General features: G+C 37.5%; 1 protein-coding gene across 1 annotated transcript in view; it reads left to right on the top strand.

Annotated features, from left to right (window-relative positions):
- The window catches only part of RSBN1L (round spermatid basic protein 1 like), a 45,833-nt gene that overhangs the window by 9,158 nt on the left and 18,358 nt on the right, over positions 1-18,317 (top strand). Inside the window, exons 2-3 of the mRNA XM_030457132.1 lie at positions 2,055-2,168; positions 12,707-13,350. Of these exons, the coding sequence (XP_030312992.1) occupies positions 2,055-2,168; positions 12,707-13,350 (758 nt within the window). The remainder of the gene's footprint in view (positions 1-2,054; positions 2,169-12,706; positions 13,351-18,317) is intronic.

The following is an 18,317-nucleotide window of genomic DNA, read 5'->3' as shown; positions in this document are numbered from 1 at the left end:
ATGTGTTGCTTCTGACAAAACTGGAAGATTGATTTGCGTGGGATACTATTCATGAGCCTGCAATAAAGGATTCTTTGTCTTCTCTTGTCCTCTTTCAAGAAGGCTCAGCATTTGTAAATGCTTTTCAAGCTCTCTTTGATTTGTAAGTGATAGCAGAAGTCAAGTGTACCTCTTAACAGGATGCTGATGTTGAAGTAAAATCTAGGTCTTCCCATGATAATTATAGTTAACATTCAGGGCAGGTTACAAATCAAGCCTAGGGCCTGCTTGCTGAGCAACTGCTTTCAGAGTGTTTCTTAAATTCCTGTTACATGGTTTTATTTCTTACTTCACACTCTTAAATTGCAGGGATTTACTATTTAGGGGTTTCTTTGGGGAGAGAAGCAGGCTGGAGAGGAAGATTCATGTCTACTTATTTCTAGAAAGTATAGGCTTGTGTTGCTTAGTAAAACTTGTTTGGATGGTGTTCTGCCATACAGATGAATTTGCTTTGTCGTCCCTTCTCATTGAACCATTAGAAGGCTGTTCTTGAATGTGATTGTTTCAGTTGCTGAGAGGACTTCCACATAGTTTTAAGAACAGCTTATTCCTTCTTGATTTTGTGCCTGCATAGTTTCTCTTCTTTCCTTACTGTTAATCTGTGGGTAGGCAACAGTGATGTATCAATTGCCATCTATCTCAGTTTTTATTTTCTTAGCCTCTTCACAAAATACGTTCTTCACCCTAACAACTTCTAGGGTTCTAGTTTTGTAGCCTTACTGGACACTCCTAAAAGGAAAGATAAAAATGCTGTGGACTCATTGTTACATTATTAATTTATGTGGATTACTGTGGACCCTTTGTGTCTTTTGTTTAACACTTAATAAATAATTTGGTCATGGGACACTATATTGCCTCCTAGAATTGAAGCAGTCTTTGATTTGGTTCTGAGGAATGTTTCTAATTTGTTAGTAGTGAAGATACCTGCTGCTTCTATTTTATGTGAATGCTTGAGTGAAAGTAATTGGATTTCTTTTTGCTTCCACATGGGGTTTATAATGCAAGTACCATAAATAAAACATCAGGACTGTCTCTGAGCTGTTTTATTGAGAAAGCATTCTGAAGCATAACATTATGTAGAAGCTTGAAATCAGATTTCCTTTTTCCCTGTGGTGGTTAAAAAGCCCAGTAAATTCTTGGAGCAGGTACTTGGCTTCAGGACAAGAAACAAGGCATGAAGTGCTGGCTGCAGTGCATCTAACTCTAGTTAAATCTGACTTCTCTGAATGCTTGGCCTCAAAAATAAATCTGAGCTTGGCTTAAAATGTTTAGTCCTTGAAATTAGTGAATTCTTCTGAGTGTAGTTCCTGTAGAAAGCACACCTAAAGGCTCTGCTTTTGTATGACAGCTACCCAAAACCTAGAGTGACTTGATAAGAAACTAGATGAATAATAAGACTGCTCAGGTAAGCTGTTGCAGACTGTGGGTAGGAAAGGGAGGCAGCAGTGCATTGTATCTGTGGTGCAAATAGAGCACATTTCATGTGACTTTATAAATTACATTTTACTGCTATTAATACACGAGAGTAGCACATGAACTTGATGTGAAAGAATCTTCAGCTGATAAGTTGTCACTCCAAGCCATTTGCAAAAGCCTTTAAGTTTAGGCTATGTGGAAATAGTTACCTAAGGCTTCTAAAGTATATTTGCATCCATGCAATTACAAACCCTATGTTTTTTCCCCCCACTTCTTGTCTAATGCATGTAGCTTGAATGTCAAGAAGTGCCAATTGCAGATTGAAAATGAGGTAGCAGGAGTAAGCAAAAATGTTACCCGTATACAGTTAACATACTGAATTGTTGTGTACAGTCCTAACAGAAAGAAAACATATATGGGTTAAATAAGCTTGTTGGATTAATGCCACAGATAAATATTAGTTTTTTATATTAAAAGTAGTGGTATTTCCTTGTAGCTTCTTTTATCCTCTGAATAGAGCTCATATGAAAGTAATATGAGACAAGCATGTGACCATTAGTTTACCATTCCTACTTAACTGTAAAATATTTGCATTTCAGCTCAAATCAAAGACAAAATTAAAGAAAAGGAAAAGAAGCAAAAAGAGAAGAAGAAGCACAAAATAATGAATGAAATCAAGAAAGAAAATGGAGAGGTCAAATTATTGCAGAAAGGTAGGTTCATTTTAACGCTTTAAAGTACTCATGATTGGATATGATGCTGAGTTGTAATACTATGCATGTAGCTTAATCCATTTTCCCTAATAGTTGGTATGAGAGTTGCAAATTAAAGCTTAACTATAAATGTTTGTTAGTATTTTAGTCAACTGTGTTCATACTGAAGATTAAAAATGTGGCTGTCACCACAGTCTTGTTTATACAGAAGTAGTAAATACTGGTACTTCAAGGAGTAATTGATACATAGTCTCTGCAGTCACTGAAGGTGGTTATTATCATTTTATGTATTGAGGAGAAGAAAAATTAATCCACGCCACATTTTATATCTAACAGTATAATTAAAAACCTGAATAAGTAAGAGTTAAAATTGAGGAACTTTGTCAAATACTAAAAAAATTGTTTGACACATAGTCAAGTTTTGGCTAATTTCTTCAACTTAATTTACTGTAACAAAATGTAATTAATATTGTGTTTTCACATTTACTTATGCATCCACTGATTTTTAGAATTGTACATTAGTTGATGTTGGAAGGGGCCTAGCAGAATGCCATGGCTCAGTAGGGGGAACTAGAGCAGATTTCTCAGGACTGTCAGACTCCATCTCCAAAGGTGGAGACTCCAAATCTGTCTGGGCAATCAGTATCACTATTGGACCACTCTTCAGGTAAAAAAGTGTCATTTCCATTGCTGGCGGTCTCTGAGAATAGCCCTACATTTGGCTAATAATAACCCCAAGCACTGATACATATAGAGGGGTTGACCAGCAGCAAAGCAGCTTTGTTGAGAATGACCTTAGTGCTCTGGCAGACAACAAGCTGACTGGGAGCCAGCAGTGCACCTCCATGGCAAAAAAAAAAAGCCAACAATATCCTGGGCTACCCTAGAAAGGGCATTGCCAGCAGCTCAAGGAAGGTCTTCCTTCTTCAGTGAGCACTGCTAGGACAGCATCTGGAGTTTTGTGTCCAGCACTGGGCTCCCCTTTATATGACAGATACAGATTCACTGTATTGAGTCCATCATACAGCCAACAATGGTGAAAGAAGCATCTTTTCTATGAACAAAGGCTGAGAAAGCTGGGACTGACCAACACGGAGAAGGGGAGGCTCAGGGTGGATCTCATAGGTGTGTGTAAGCACCTGATGGAAGGGAATGAAGAACGAAGCCAGACTTCTCAGCAGTAAATCATTTCCCTCAACCTCCTGGCACTGCTCTTCCTATTTCTGTCAAGAAGGCTGCTGGCCTGCGTTGCTGCAAACACACACTGACAGCTTATGGTCAAACTGTCATTCACCAGGACCCACAAGTCTTCCTCTGTCAAGCTGCTGTCCAACCAGGCAGTCCTCAGCCTGTGCTGGTGTATGGGGTTATTCCTCTTAGGTGCAGGGCTTTGGTCATCCTACTGTTAATTTTGTGAGTCAGCTGAGCTTCATGATTCCATTAGTCCATTTCTAGAGTCTCTCAAGGTCCTTCTCACAGCCAGGCAGGAAACCCCTCTGGTTCCTCAGTCAGCTCTTCCAGTTTTGTATCGCCTGCATGCTTGCTGAAGGTGCACTGTCCCCTGATTCCAGTCATTAATGAAGATTTTTCACGGGCACTGGCACCCAGATACCAATGTCTGGGTTATTCCAGTAGGGACTGTCCTCCAGATGGATTTTGTGCTTCTGATCACAGTTCTTTGAGAATGGCAGTTAAATCAGTTATTGATCCACTTCACTGTTTGCTTAACGAGGGCAAGTTGCATCAGTTTTTCTGGGAGGATGTTGCTTATTTTAGTAGACCAAATACTAATTTTTTTTATCTGTTAGTTTTAGATGTGGCTTTTGAAGCTAGGAGCAAATTCCTCATCTATCTTACTGGTACTGCATCTGCTGCAGGATTTCATTTACTAACAAAAAAACTGACACCCCAAAGCAAAACATTCTTTTCAACACATTAAAAATCAGACATAGAACTGTGTAATTACTACATCAGATACCATGCTTGCCACAGTTTGAAAAAAAGATTGGTTCTGTCTTAGCTCAGACCAGGACTGTACATACAGCTGCAAATAACTGCACTGGCAACTCTGATAGCTTAAAACCTGTGTTGATCAGATCTCAAGGTAACAGCTTAGACCCTGAGAAATGTGTAAGCTGGTGTTTTCCTGTGGGAAGAACAGACGTGGCTTGTCTTTACTAAACCTAAACAGAAGTTGATTGGTAAGACTGAGCAACACTTAACTGCCTCAACAGTAAGATTCTTCAGCTTTTGTTTGTGTACCAACTTTATTTTTTTATTTATTTTTTTTATCTCTGTCCTGCTTCTGTTGCCATTCAGGAGGTAAGGTGGAAACTGCCCAGGGAAGATATTTGGCCTCTAATGGTGCTTTATTTTCAAGTTAATGTAGAAGAATGCATTGCACGGGCTATGTTAGAACATCTGCTGTTCTGAGCTAATTGAGTAGCAGGGTATTCTCACAGATAGCATTGCTCCAAGTATATTAGGTGCCATATCTGTGATACATGATTAGTCAAATATCATATTTTGTTTTCTTTAAGAATTTGGCAGGTAGTGTTTTGTAGATACTATGTTTGATTTGCCAGTATTTTGCAAAATTTTCCTATTTTGGGGAAAGAAGGTAGTCTGTCAGGAGAGCAGTTACCAAGAGCAAATGGATCCCCTGCAGTGGATTTGTATCCTCTTCAGAACAGCAGCTCTGCATGTCTGCAGTGGGCCCCCAGAAATCTTACTGGATGTGTACTATGGAGTTTGAATTACATTTCCTGATTCCATCTGCTGATCCAGCTTTATATCCTGGGAGCTAAGGGCAAGAGAGCAAAGGCAAAAGCGCTTTAAGGTCCAGCTTCTTGTATGTATCACTGGTCAGTGCCTCTGTGACCATTTCAGACATTAACTCTTCATCTAAGGATAGCTTCTTGCTGTGGAACAAAAGTTAAGCCCTAAGCCCTCTTATTCTGAGCTCAGAGTTTGTGGTCTTAGGAACAAAGGTTTGGAACTAGTCTACTTTCCTTTTCTTCAGGTTTTTGGTTTTGTGGTTGGTTTTTTGTGTGTGTTTAAGAGACTGTGTGTGTGTGGTGGTCTTTAAAGACAACGTCCTTTTTCAAGACATTGGATCTGTGTTTTGTTGCATAAGGTTGTTCCATCTGTGGAATACTTATGTTAAAAATATTGTTAGTGGTTTGTTTGTATTTTATTTTTACTTCTGTTTTGGACTTCTTTCATTGAGGGGGAGTTGAGGTAGTAACCTGGCTGACCTTAGACAGTTTAAGTAGCTAAGATAAAAGCAATTAGTTAAAGAAAAAGAGGTCATGCCTGAGAGGCTGGTGCCTTTTGAGGAATAGCTGGTCCATAAGCCTGATTTTGGTCCTTGGAGCTGATTGTGGAGTAATATAATGAATAAGAAAGCTTAGATGTAAGCTGTTCATCTGCTGAAACTTGGGTTGCTGTTGGAAGCAGTGATAAAACTTGGCCACATTACAGAAGGGGAATTCTAGCAGTTTCAGGAGCTGAAGAAAAAGAAAAATTAAAGGAAATGTGTTGGGCTTTTTCATAGAGCCTGCTAGTTTTTCTTACACATCTGGAACAGGAAGTTTTTGTTACAATCCATTTGCACTTGCAGATATATTCTCTGTGGATTAAGGCTACATAATTGCCCCTTTTTCTCTCAATCTGTTGTGTGGAAAGAAGAGCTCAATTCCTGGAAATAAGCTTCTTTGCACTTGCATGTTGTTAAAAGTTCAGGAACTTGAAGTGTTTAAAACTTGTTTTTCAAAGAATCTGCATGCTTAAAACCTACCTTTTAGAAACAAAGTTTAATACAAAAAAGAAGTCACACCAATGTGAGATGGCTGAGGGTTACTAGAGGTCCTGCAAAAAGAAAAATAATAAATAGACATTTTGTAAACAGTTCCATTTGTGTTATTTGCTTAAAAAAAAAAGTTGTGTTGTTCTCATTAGTTATGTTAGAGCACAGCAATTTCTAAGAATGCAGTAGGAGAAATTTTTTAGTGTGTGTTTCTGCAAGATTAAATGCCTTGATTTATGTAGTGCCAAAATGCATACAAAGGAAAATGAACATCTTTATCATGCTCTTATCACTATTCTGAATATCTTGAATAGCTGTTCTCAAGGTGTGGTTGTGATTATTTAAATTCCAGGAGGGCTGAGACAACATAAAATAGAATTATTTGGGGTATTTTCGGCTTCATTCTTTTGATGCTTAATGTCAAGCTTTCAAGCCTATAAATAGACAAGATCGTTGTCAGTTCTCAGTTGTACTCATGCTGTTTGATTTGTTTCCTGGGCTGTGTACTGAGGCACCTTGAAGTTATGTTTGTTTTCAGCACATGGTCTATTAGCTTTTCAACCTGTCAGCAGCTGGTGTTGCTCATTCTCCTTAATTGCAGGGTGACTGCCTTTCAAGGCTGTTCAGAATTACATGAGCATGTTTTAACTCTTCCTAGGAAGACAGTTGTTCTAATCCTTTTGAACTATTTTGTAATGTTTTTCATTGACTCATCAAGCTATTATATGCAAACGTAATCATTGAAAATGTATAAACATAAATGTGTAATATGTGATTATCTGTTATGCTAAAAAAACCTATAAAACTATTTCACTTCTTAACTATCTGGCTGGTACTAATGAGGGGTTTTTACAATCTAAAAGGCTTCTCATGTTTTTTCTTGTGCTGAATGGCTTTTATCTAAGTTTTTTTGGTGGCTTTTTTTTTTTTTTTGTGCTACTGTAAGTAGCAATGACTCCAATAACACTTGTGCTCTCTACAGCTGCATATTTTTTTATTTACTAGGTGAGGAATGGTGTCTTGGGTGCCTCTGTTCTAAACTATTTTTTAGTTATTTGTGGTTACAAACTTTAAACTCATTTGAAAATCCAAGGGAACACTTCTCTGGTTTGAACTGGGATTTCTGAGTTGGCTGTTTAAAGACTCAGCTTTAAGAGCTGTAGTCAACCCGACTCATAAATTTCTAATGTATTAGTCAGTAGCTTTAGTTTGAATTTCAGTGAGAATGTGAGAAAATGCTTGAGTTATGTGTCTGGCCATGTGGGAGTATGGGAATAAACTGATGAACATTAATTGGAGCTTACTTCTTACCTGTCCCATCTTACTGGAGAAAGCTAGGCAGAATATTCTGCAATACTGCAGTAGAAGATGGTCCACAAAGGACCAAACTGAAGAGTTCAGTGTTTTGTAGCTGATGACAATAGTCAGGCTGGGTTCTCTGTGGCAGTGTACCTGCACCTGGTTGATGCTGCTGTGCCTTCCTCATGTGCTGAAGAATTAGGAGTAAGGTGCTGGGTTCCTGTCTCTCTGTTCAGTTGAAAAATCTATGAAATGTGGTTGGTCTTTGTTTAGGCTCTTCTGCAGTGATGTTCTTTCCTCTGTGCTCTTACTTCCCACCAGGTGCCCTTCAGCTCTGTTAAATTTTGATGATTGAACTCTCCTAAAGAGAGAAAGTAAAAACTGACTTTAATTACTGGTTGCAGTTAAAAATGTTTATCCCTTCCTGCTGCTTACTATCAGCTAGAAAACTGGGTAAAAGAAAAATTTAATGTTGTTTGTTTTTGGGTTTTGTTTATATCTTCTAGAGTTCCCCTCCTAATAATTTTGGGGTCTGTGACCTCAAAGTTGAGGGACAGTGCTCTAGTTGAAACAATTAAATAAATTAGAAGCTTTGTAGCCTCTGCTTATGTTGAATTTCAGATCAATGATTTAAAAATTATTTTCTGGACAAAACACAACAAACAATTTTCTGAATTTTCTTCTTTTATAAGATTGCCCTTGGAAGGAATATGTAATTACCAGAGTTCAGGCTGGCTATCATTGATTTAAGTTACAATGTATAGTCTATTAATAACTGAGCATTGACTTATTTGCATAAAGTTTGAGCAGTTCTGAATCTGTCCTTAACAACAGGTGTTGTGCTATGAGTGACAGGAATATTGTGGCACCACAAGAAATAAATTTACTGAGTTACCTTGAAAGATTTACCTATCGGGTAGATTTTTCAGTGGCAGAAGTATTTGTGGTACATCAGGACGTGTGCTGTGAGGCATCATGGTTACTACCCTAGGGAGATATAAGGGGCAGTTCTTTTTTGTTTTGTTCTTTTTTGGTGGTCATTAGCAAGTGTCAAAGTGACATAATTGTTTTTGGAAGCAGAACATTTTACTTTCAATTATTTTGATATATGCAGCAGGGGAGTGACTGAATGAACATAATTCTGCTTGTCTCTACAGCTAGTGCAAAAGGAGAATAAGATGAAAGCATCTTATTGGGCATTGCTGATAGCGGTCCTGGTATTTCAGCTAACTATAATCCTTTTGCTATTGAAGTCTGCAATTTCTGAGCAGCTTCAAACACCTGCTTCAGAGCAGATCTTTGAAATGGAGCAGAGCAGAAGCCTTAGGCTAGAAATGTTCTGCCTCCTTGTTCTGTGGAATTCTATTCAAGCTTTGCTGAGAAAAACTATGACTTCTCGAAATCAGTTTTCCATTTTGTGTTTGTATTCCTCAGGAAAACTGTGGCTGCATGCTAAAATAATTGAATGCAAGCATTCTGAAGTTGGGCATACGTTGATATCAAAGCATTGCGGGGGAGAGGCACTTCACAGTGAGTGTGAAGTGATGCTGCTGTAATGAAGGACAGAGGGAAGAAATTGTTCCATTTCACAGTTAAGTGAACTAGAATGTTGTCTTTAAAAAGCAAGCAGAGAAATCGTATAGGTTTAAATTTAAACTTTCAAGCTTTTGAGTTAGGAATCTTTCTTTTTTGGTTTACTAGGAACTTAGTCCTGTCTAATATGTGTGCTAAGGTGGGGGGGGATTTTTATTTTCTTTTAACAAGGATTTGTAATCATTACAACTTTAAGTGCTCAGGGTGGAGAGGTGAAGGTGTGGTAGGCAGTGTAGCTCAGAAGATGCGGTTGTTTGCTGCCACTCTTGAGGGGTGGGTTCTACTACTGTGCATTGCCTGCTGTCAGTGGTCTCCATACTCCTCTCTGGCAGTGCTGTGAACCAATTACAATTGCTAATTTAGCAGCAAAGTGAATAGATTTCTGCTGAACCATTAAGGTAAGTGAATTTATTGTACCATGAGATAAGCATCAGTCAGCACTGGAGTTGGGGTAGGATCGTGTGCCAGGAGCACTGGCAGAGGAGAGTTGGGAGCTGGGCCCATCTGTGGTGCTGAGATCTTAGATTGCTCAGCTGTATTATATATTCACATTTGAAGGCCAAACAAATAATTGAGAATCTGACATTTTTACAGTCTTTCAACATTAATTTTAACATTTCAATATAAATATAATGTTTTCTATGAAATAGTGTCTGAAGCATCTAAGAAATACTTTTTCTAAGTACATCATTAGCTTCCAGTTTAGAAATGAAGTAATGTTCTTGACAGTTTGTCTTGGGTGTGCAGTAGCATAAACTTGTGTGAATTTGAATAAAGATGAAAACAACTAATGAGTTTTTGACATCGTTATCTTTCAGTTTCTGTGTGAAGTCCTTTTAGAGGACTAAATCTTACTCTTGTTGGTATGGATTTTTAAAAAAAAGTCGTAATAATGTCTTTAAAAAATCCCATTTGGAATCCCTGTCCTCTTCTGACTTCTGTTTTAAAGCTCTTTTTCTCTCTAGCAGCATCAGTAGCTTGGACCCTTAAAGATGGGATTCATATTTTGTCTCCCAAGGAAGGAGACTTGACATCTTGATTTTTCTCACTTCCCAGTTGCAAGTAGCAGTTATCTCTGCTACTTCTCACCATAGATCTGGGTGTTGGTTTCTCCCCCTCCCTTTTCTTCCCCCCCCCCAGTGAATTTTTTTTCTGCAGAGATTGTTGTTCTCTTGGTTTCCTGGTGTTTCAGAATTAAAAATGGCCTCAGATCTATCTTTTTTAGTATTCAGAGATCCAAAATATTTGTGTGGAAGAGAGTTGTGCCCTGCGATGAGAGGCTGCTAACAAGTATTTATGTATTATTTCATTCCAAATTGTGGGAACCATTTTTTTAGCTTCACATAATCTGGGAAAGCATGTACTGATAAACTTTAATACTTGATTTATGTATAAATGGCATACTGTATGTATAACTGTAGGGGTAGGGTGGTTTGATTTTTAGTAGTGTGGGTTGGTTTTGGTTTTTTGGTCTTGGTTTTTTGTTTTTGCATAGCTGCATCTGAGATTGTTTAAAAATCCAGCCACCATACAATACAGGAGGTATGGAATGAAATTGATTGCTAGTGAAACTTCTCAGAAAATATAATCAAAGGCAGGGAAAGGGATAATTTGACAGGCAAAACCATAAATCTATCTTGTACTGAAGAAGCAGAGTTCAACTAGTTTTTTTAGGTAATTTTGCATAGATCCACATTCATGCCCATCTTCTATATAAGTAGTTCACATTTTAACTAGTAGTAGTGGAATGTAATTTAATATCTGGATGTTCAGTAAGGACATATAGATACTTATCTTCTGTTACCTTAAGGTTTTCTTTGCTCATTATAGACAAGCTTAAGTATGAGAGAGCAAAATGATTCTTGCCAAAGCAAGTAGTTTCCTGTTTTAAACTTTGGAAGTTGTTAATTTTGTTTCTAGTTACACTACTGCTGGTTGTACTCCAATAAATATGAATTTTAATCCGTTTTCTGCTATGCTTGAAGTCTGAGATCTGAGTGATTGATCTTGGCAAAAATCTGAGCTCCATTTGAGAAAAAGTGGAGTGGGCTGACAGGTAACTCCTGCTTCCCCACCTCACCTTCCTGCAGCATTCAGTGTTAATTCCATGTTTTCTATATTCAAACTAACACACTATTTGGAAATGTTTGACTTCTTTATGATAACTGTCAGTATAGCAATTAATTTTCTTGTTTAGAGTGAAACAATTTTGACACAGTGAGTTTAAAGCATTTTAAAGTTTTTGAAATACCTCTGGATTCTTGTATGCTTTCCAGTTGTGGATTCCTGCAGTCAGGAGGAGGGAAAAAGTTACCTGTTTTGTAGTTCATATTTTGAGGTTTGAATTGAGGAGCAGTCCTGTTGCAGAGGTCTGTACTGGTTTCACATTACATTTCTCCTAACGAAAGGGCAGATTTCCATGAGAAGTCTGTGCCCTTTGGCAGCTGAACTCAGTTAGCTAAAAGTGAAATTGCACTTGCTGAGTATGCTGTGCTAAATCTGATTTAGAGTGAAGGACTCCTTGTAGCTCTTAACTGTATGGGTTAGGTTAAGGAATCCTAAAGTCCACTTCCTTGTTTGGGCTAAGTAAGAAAGCAGTGACCTTGGAGCACTTCCTCCCTGCACCAGATGAGAAAATAGAAGCTAGAGGGATAACGAGCTCTCCTGCCTTCTCTTCAGAAATCCCGGAGGTAGCTGCTTTCACAAACCTCAGGAGGCAACTGTCTTAATTGCTTGTTCTCCTTTCCAGTATCTCTGCACCTTCCATACCCTCTTAATTATCAGCAAGAACGTGATTCTGTGCACTAACAGTTGTGATACTGTATTTTTTTTTTTATTTTTTTATTTTTTTTTTTTTTTTTTTTTCAAAGGGACTCCTGTGAATCACTTGAGCTGGCAATTCCAAGCTGAAAATAGCCTACTAAAGCATAGTAGTAGTAGAGACTGCCTAATTCTTGTTTGGGATTACTTATAAATCATGTATTTCATTGGAAGACTAAACTTCTGTGTTGGAACCTGCTGATCTTGAATTGCTTGTTATGAATATAATTTTCTGCTGTGACATGACCAGTAATTTGGTTTATTGTGAGATGATTTCAACCTCTAAACTTCAGGGCAGTGTAGTGGCAGAAGGCTTTCTGGCTACCACATTTATTGCTTTCAAAAAAAACCTTGAAAACCGCTTGAAGAAAAACACTTTAAAACAAGGGAGTATGTCTGTTTACCTAGGGAATCAATTGAATGCCTTTTATGTAAATGATAAAGCTAGATTTTTTGGCTTTAAGCCATTGTATTTCATTTCAACTTGCATATTATGTAAACTTGAAACTGGTTTCTGATTTGTGAGGGTTTGGTCTTTGGCTGATTTGGGAGTCTTGTTAGGTTGGTTGGGTTTTTTTGTTTTTGCTATTATTCTGAAAGAACAAGTGTGTAAAGCCAGCTAAAAAAGATTGTTCTGGCAGTGGCATCTTGTGGACAGCTTGTTCTTTTTTGGCAACATTTGTTCACAGCTGTCATGTAATGTCTCTGATTTTTCGAATGTAGTAATTGCTGATGACCCATTAAAGTGTATGATTAAGGATTGTAATACATTATGAAAGCAGCTTTGGAAAACTTTTGGGGGTTTTTTTGTGCTTACTTCTCCTCCTCCCCCATCTGCTTATTTGTCATAATGTAAACACATCACTACTCATTCTCAGTAAGATGCACACTGTGACCATCAGTATTGGTCTGTGGCCTTTGTCTGTCACAATTGGGGTTTTGTTAACTTTGAATCTTGATCTTCAGGTACATACATTGTATATGAAGACACTTAAGAGATCTTTTTTCCTCTCAACAGGTGGGAAGGAGAAACCAAAAAACAATGCAGAAGAGCTACAGATTAAAAAAGTTAAGAAGAAAAAGAAAAAGAAACATAAAGAGAACGAGAAGAGGAAGCGTCCAAAAATGTACAGCAAATCCATTCAGACCATCTGCTCAGGATTGGTTTCTGATATTGAGGATCAGGAAGCCAAAGGCATCATAGATGATCATCTTAAGGATTTCTGTGGGAAAAATATGGATCCCAAGAAGGACTGTGAGTCCAAGATACCAGAGAACAGTGAGTTTCCATTTGTCTCGTTAAAGGAGCCACGGGTTCAAAATAAACTCAAAAGGTTGGACACATTGGAGTTCAAACAGCTGATTCATATTGAGCACCAGCCTAACGGAGGTGCATCAGTTATCCATGCCTACAGTAATGAACTCTCCCACTTATCTCCTGTGGAGATGGAGAGATTTGCAGAAGAGTTTGTGGGTCTGGTTTTTAGTGAAAATGAAAACTGTGCAGCTTACTATGTAATGGGTATTGTTCATGGGGCAGCTACTTATTTACCTGACTTTTTAGACTACTTTTCATTTAATTTTCCCAATTCACCAGTGAAAATGGAGATTTTGGGAAAGAAAGATATAGAGACAACGACTATGTCAAATTTTCATGCTCAGGTAAGAGGTTATACATTTTACTTTCTAAAGTCATATTATGGTTTCAAACAACTGTGAGTGGGGTTTTTTTTCTAGAATACAATTACTATTAGCTGTGCTGTGTAGATGATGCATAAGACTAGAAATGAAGGAAATCTTTAGCAAGTTACTTCTGCAATATTAAAGAGGCCTATTAACCAAGACAAATTCGGTTTAAATGGGGGAGGGGAAGTGTTTGCATATGTGTGTGTTAGGGTCTTTGGATTTGTTTCTTTAGCTGAAGCTTAACCCTGAGTTTTGGAGGGTTAAAACGATTTAGCTGCTGCTGTCTGGGCATCTGAACTGTAGTTTATCTGTCTGAATTTCTTCATAAAACTGAAATGCTTGAATATGTTAGAACAATGTTATACGTAACATCTGTGTAAGGCACAGTTAATTAGTTCCATTTGTAGTCTGAGGTTCTAAATCCATTGTTAAAGGAGACTTTAATAGGGGTAAATGTAGTGGCTAATTTGATCTTTACCCCTACTTCACACTTATCTCAGCTGTATACTCTTGAAAGCCATTATGTGGCAAAATGGCAGGCAGATTTTATATTTTTTTGTTGTTTTAGCTTTCAAGAGAGAAATGGCTGTATACTTTAACAACAGCTGCTGATTAACCATCACCTCTGCTATTTATTGACTTGCTATAGAATATACATCACTTTTGCATTTAAGTTATTTAACTTTCAGATTTTTAAGTTCAAGGGAAAAAAAATTCTGACTGTTGTATTGCCATCTGGGTAATGGGGTTCTTATGTAAAGCCCATACAGATTCTGTGCAACAATTTATGAAGAAACTCAATGCTGTTTTTCATTTATACAAGCTTTAGCTTGCAGCTGCCTGTTTAACTCCCTACTTGTGAATTTAGATGTGTGGAACACATTTAAGCTATTTTAGTCATAACTTTTTAAATAATTATGATGAGTTCAAGTGTAAGTTGCACTGTCATTTTTTTGATCAAAACCATGATATTTTTTCTTTGGCTCTGTAAGCATTTGCATGAGACAGTATTACATTTATTGATGAATTTCAGGTGTCTTGTTATTCACTGGGGTGTGCAGAACTGAAATGTTGCCTCAAGAACATTTGAAGTGCTGGTTAAGAAACACTTACTGCCATGGAATATGAAAATTCTATGAAATATATTCACTAATGTTTTTCAGTTGGTAAACTGAAACAGAATCATAGAATGACTTAGGTTGGAAGGGACCTTAAAGATCGTTTAGTTCCAGCCCCTCCTGCATGGTCAGGGATGCTTCTCCCTTGTCTTGTTCTTTAGAAAGAATGGAGGAACTCGGTGTTATCATGGTGAAACCTGGTGATACACTCAATATCCATAGTTTAATCAATCCTGTGCTCATTTGTTCTGAGATGATAATTTCAAATTCTTCTGTAAGTGAAGGAGAATCAGAAAATCATAGATTCAGCTGGGTTGGAAAGGACCTCTGAGATCATCAAGTCCAACCCTTAGAATATAGTAGCTGAAAGAAGCCAAACTATATTGTAGCATTCAAATGCTGTATTTTGTAGTCTGCCTTCTAATCCATATTATACTTTGCTCGAGGTTTAGTTCTGGTATATTCTTTTGCTTTGTCTTCTCTCAGTTTTTCAGATAGTTTTTGTACCATTTCATCACTTGTGTTCTGCCAAGCAAGCAAAATCTGAGGCTTGCTTCCCCTGTATTTCTGCTAAAATAAAGGGTGTAGTGTTTATAAACAGTATATACAGGTGTACACTCAGACTTGCCAGGCTGTTTCTTCAAATATTTAAGTCAGTATCTTGCTTCTCTAGCTATTGATTCTATTATCCCCCATTATTTCATTATTTTTCATCTTGGTCTGTCTGGTTATTCTGTACTGAGTGATCTGCTACATTTGCAAGGTTTTGATCACTTAGTATCAAAGATTTCTAGGAAGGAGTATGGGAGTCTAGTAGTCATAATTACACTGTCAGGGTGCTCATCCATCCTGTGGGGATATAACAGGACCTTTTTGAATCAGAGTTGTGAATTTTGTGGTTTTCAACCTTCATCTGTGGATATTTTTGTGTGTGTGCTTGTAATTCTCTGATTTGCTTGTATAGGTTACCTCCCTTTCCGTTTTCTGCTTCTATGTACCTTTGGAAAAGATACTAAATGATTGCACCACTTGTTACATTTTGTGCAGATTATTAATACTCTCTTGTTGATGTCTTTGTGAATCTTAATTGATTGTGTGCTGTTGCAGGATATTTCAATTAAATTTTAAACATAGTGTTGTGTTCCTGCATTGCCTAAGTTCAGTGCCACTGTGTTCCCTGTTGTCCTGAGTTGCCAGTTGTGTAGTCTCAGGTGGGAGGTGAGTCTCTTTCTAAGTAGGAACTCTAGATTTATCAAGCCTAATTTGATATCTCAGCCTTCTTTATTCCTAGGAAACTTGGGTATTGCTTTGTTAATTTTAAATTAAACACTGAAATGAGGCACACTTTAGTACATGAGATTCTTCAGTTGTTTTTGAGAACCTGTTTTGTAGCACATCAATCAGTTTGACAAATTCAAGTATTTAAAAATATCTGAAAAAGGAGCGATGAGCTAAGTCTGATCTGGAAAGCATTATAGAGTATTTTATCACAATTTTATTTCTCAAGTTGATTCTTTCAGTAAGCTTGTGCTTCCACTCTATTAGCTTTGGTCTCCTGTTCTACAGCAGATGAGGTTTTTTTAGTTATAAGTAATGCACATTTTAAAGTGACTGATCTTTGTGTTAAGAGGCAGATTGCACAGTAGATTCCACTGGCAAGATCAAAACTGTTAGTTAGTCCTCCTAAATCTACCTGGGAAGTCTGCATCTCTTCAGTAGTTCACTTATTTTTCACAGTTGTGTAGTTCAACCTGAACTCCTTTCAGCTTCCCAATATACCTGTGTCAGACAGAAGTAACGTAGTTTCATTTGTTAGGTGATTAGAAGTGGGCAGAAGTTTGTGAGAAATGTTACAGCAGGCACAGGAGGGAGGAGTTTGGAACTGGTTCTGTCTCATCAGAATTGGAGGGACAATTAAATTTGGAGGGACAGGAATTTAAGTTTTTTATCACCTAGCTTGTGCCTGTATTTAAGTATTCTAATTCTTTACATTTTTTAAGTTACTGAAACAGCCAAGGTGAATTGTCTGTCAGGCTTAGTCAGACTATTTTGGTAATTGGGTAAAATGGACTTAATCTGGGTGTCCTTGTAGTCAGTAAGTCACTCTTTTTCAGGCAGCTGAAAACTCTCCTCAGTGTGTACAGCCCTGGGTTCCATCACTTGTGTAGATGTCAAGAGCAGCATCAGTTACCTGATAGCTATGAATCTTACTTGTCAGGCTCTTATGAAGATTTTAATGCCAATAACTAGTTTTTGTTACTTACTGACAACTTAGATTACTTCAGTTATTTAGTGCTGTTGAGGCCTCTTAATATTTTGAACCCATTACTGTGTCTTCATGTTGGAAAAGCCCAAATTTTTGTTACCTTGATGAAACCCAAAAGCACACAATTCATGTTTAATCATAACAATGCTCAGTGGGTTGGTTTTACTGTGCTTATCTCAGAGGCAACTTCTTAGTATAGGTGAAGTAAAATGCTGAGCAATACCCAATGATTCCTGTGCTTCAAGACAAGATTGAGTAATTTTTAAGATATAAATGACAAATGTTTGTCTGAATTTGCTGGAAGTCTTTTAAGAGATGCCACACTTCCCAAAGAAATCTGTTGAACAATGCTTTTCTTTATCCTTTTATCTTAATCCTTCTGCCAGTCCTTTTATTCTGATCTGTAGTGGTCAAGGTACACAGCTTATGCTTTTCTTTGTGTTCTCTGTATTTGAAGTTTGCTTAACAGCTCCTTTCCCTCCCTCCCCTAGATGAAATAATTTGAGTTGTTTCAGTCTGCTGCTGTGTATTATACCCTTGTCAGTCTTGCTGCTTCCCTCTTGTGCTCTCTTTGGTCATCCTTATTTTTCTTAAAATACAATGCTGAATACAGACACCATCTGCATGGTATATTGTTGTCAAATAGTCCAAGATTGCTTTAGGTGTCTTGCAAATTATTGCTCTGCTATCTGTTCCTGCCTCTTTCATAGCAGTGTGTGATGATCTGTAGCAGCAGCTCCTGTGAGTTATTCCTCTTTTCATGTTTTGTGCAGTTAATTATATATATCAGAGTATAGTTTTTTGTTTTATTCAAATTGAATTACAGTCTGTGAATTCAGATCCCATCTCCAGTTTATCAAAGACCTTGTTAGTTTTGATCCTTTCCTGTCTTGCAGCTTTGTGTTACCTGCAGGTATGGTAAGCATCCATTGTGTTCAAAGGAAAGATCCTTGCTCTGTGCCACAGAATTGGTCCTTTAGTACTGATAGTTATATGAACAGACAGATGAAAACTGCCCACTCTTTACTGTCAATAGACAGTGTTTCTGTAGCAATCTTGAACATAATGCAAATATCAAATGTCAAGATGTGTTCTAGGCCTCTGAAAAAGCCCATCTGGTCATAGAAAGGTTAGGTTGGCTTGAATGTGGTTTTGGTGGTGGTATGGTGGTTTTGTGAGTTTTGTTTGTTTTTGATTGTGTTTATTTTTTTAATGTCTATTTATTAGTTTTTACTGTCTTATTTTCTAGGTGGTTAAGACAGGAGTGTCTAGTGAACTTTTTTTCCCTGGAAATTGAAACTGGGCTAAATGGACCCTAACTCTTCTGTCTTGCTTCTCTTGACACCTCTAAGTTGGTGTATTTAGCCTCTTCCAGTTTGGAATAATTGTTTTGTATTTTGACTTCTCATTGATTTGTTAAAGCTTTGTTTCTTTTTAATTTATTGCTTTCCTACTACAGGGTGTGTGAGGATCCTCCTCATCAAGCTTGTTGAGTTTAGGAAAAGTCACTTTATGTGACTTTATGTGTGCAGTTAAACAAATTTTCAGAGCCAGTCTAG

This window comes from Calypte anna, chromosome 1 (genome assembly GCF_003957555.1).
Source record: "Calypte anna isolate BGI_N300 chromosome 1, bCalAnn1_v1.p, whole genome shotgun sequence".
Taxonomy (NCBI): Eukaryota; Metazoa; Chordata; class Aves; order Apodiformes; family Trochilidae; genus Calypte; species Calypte anna.
The sequence above is the reverse complement of the archived record's forward strand: the minus strand, read 5'-3'. Positions and strand labels throughout refer to the sequence as shown.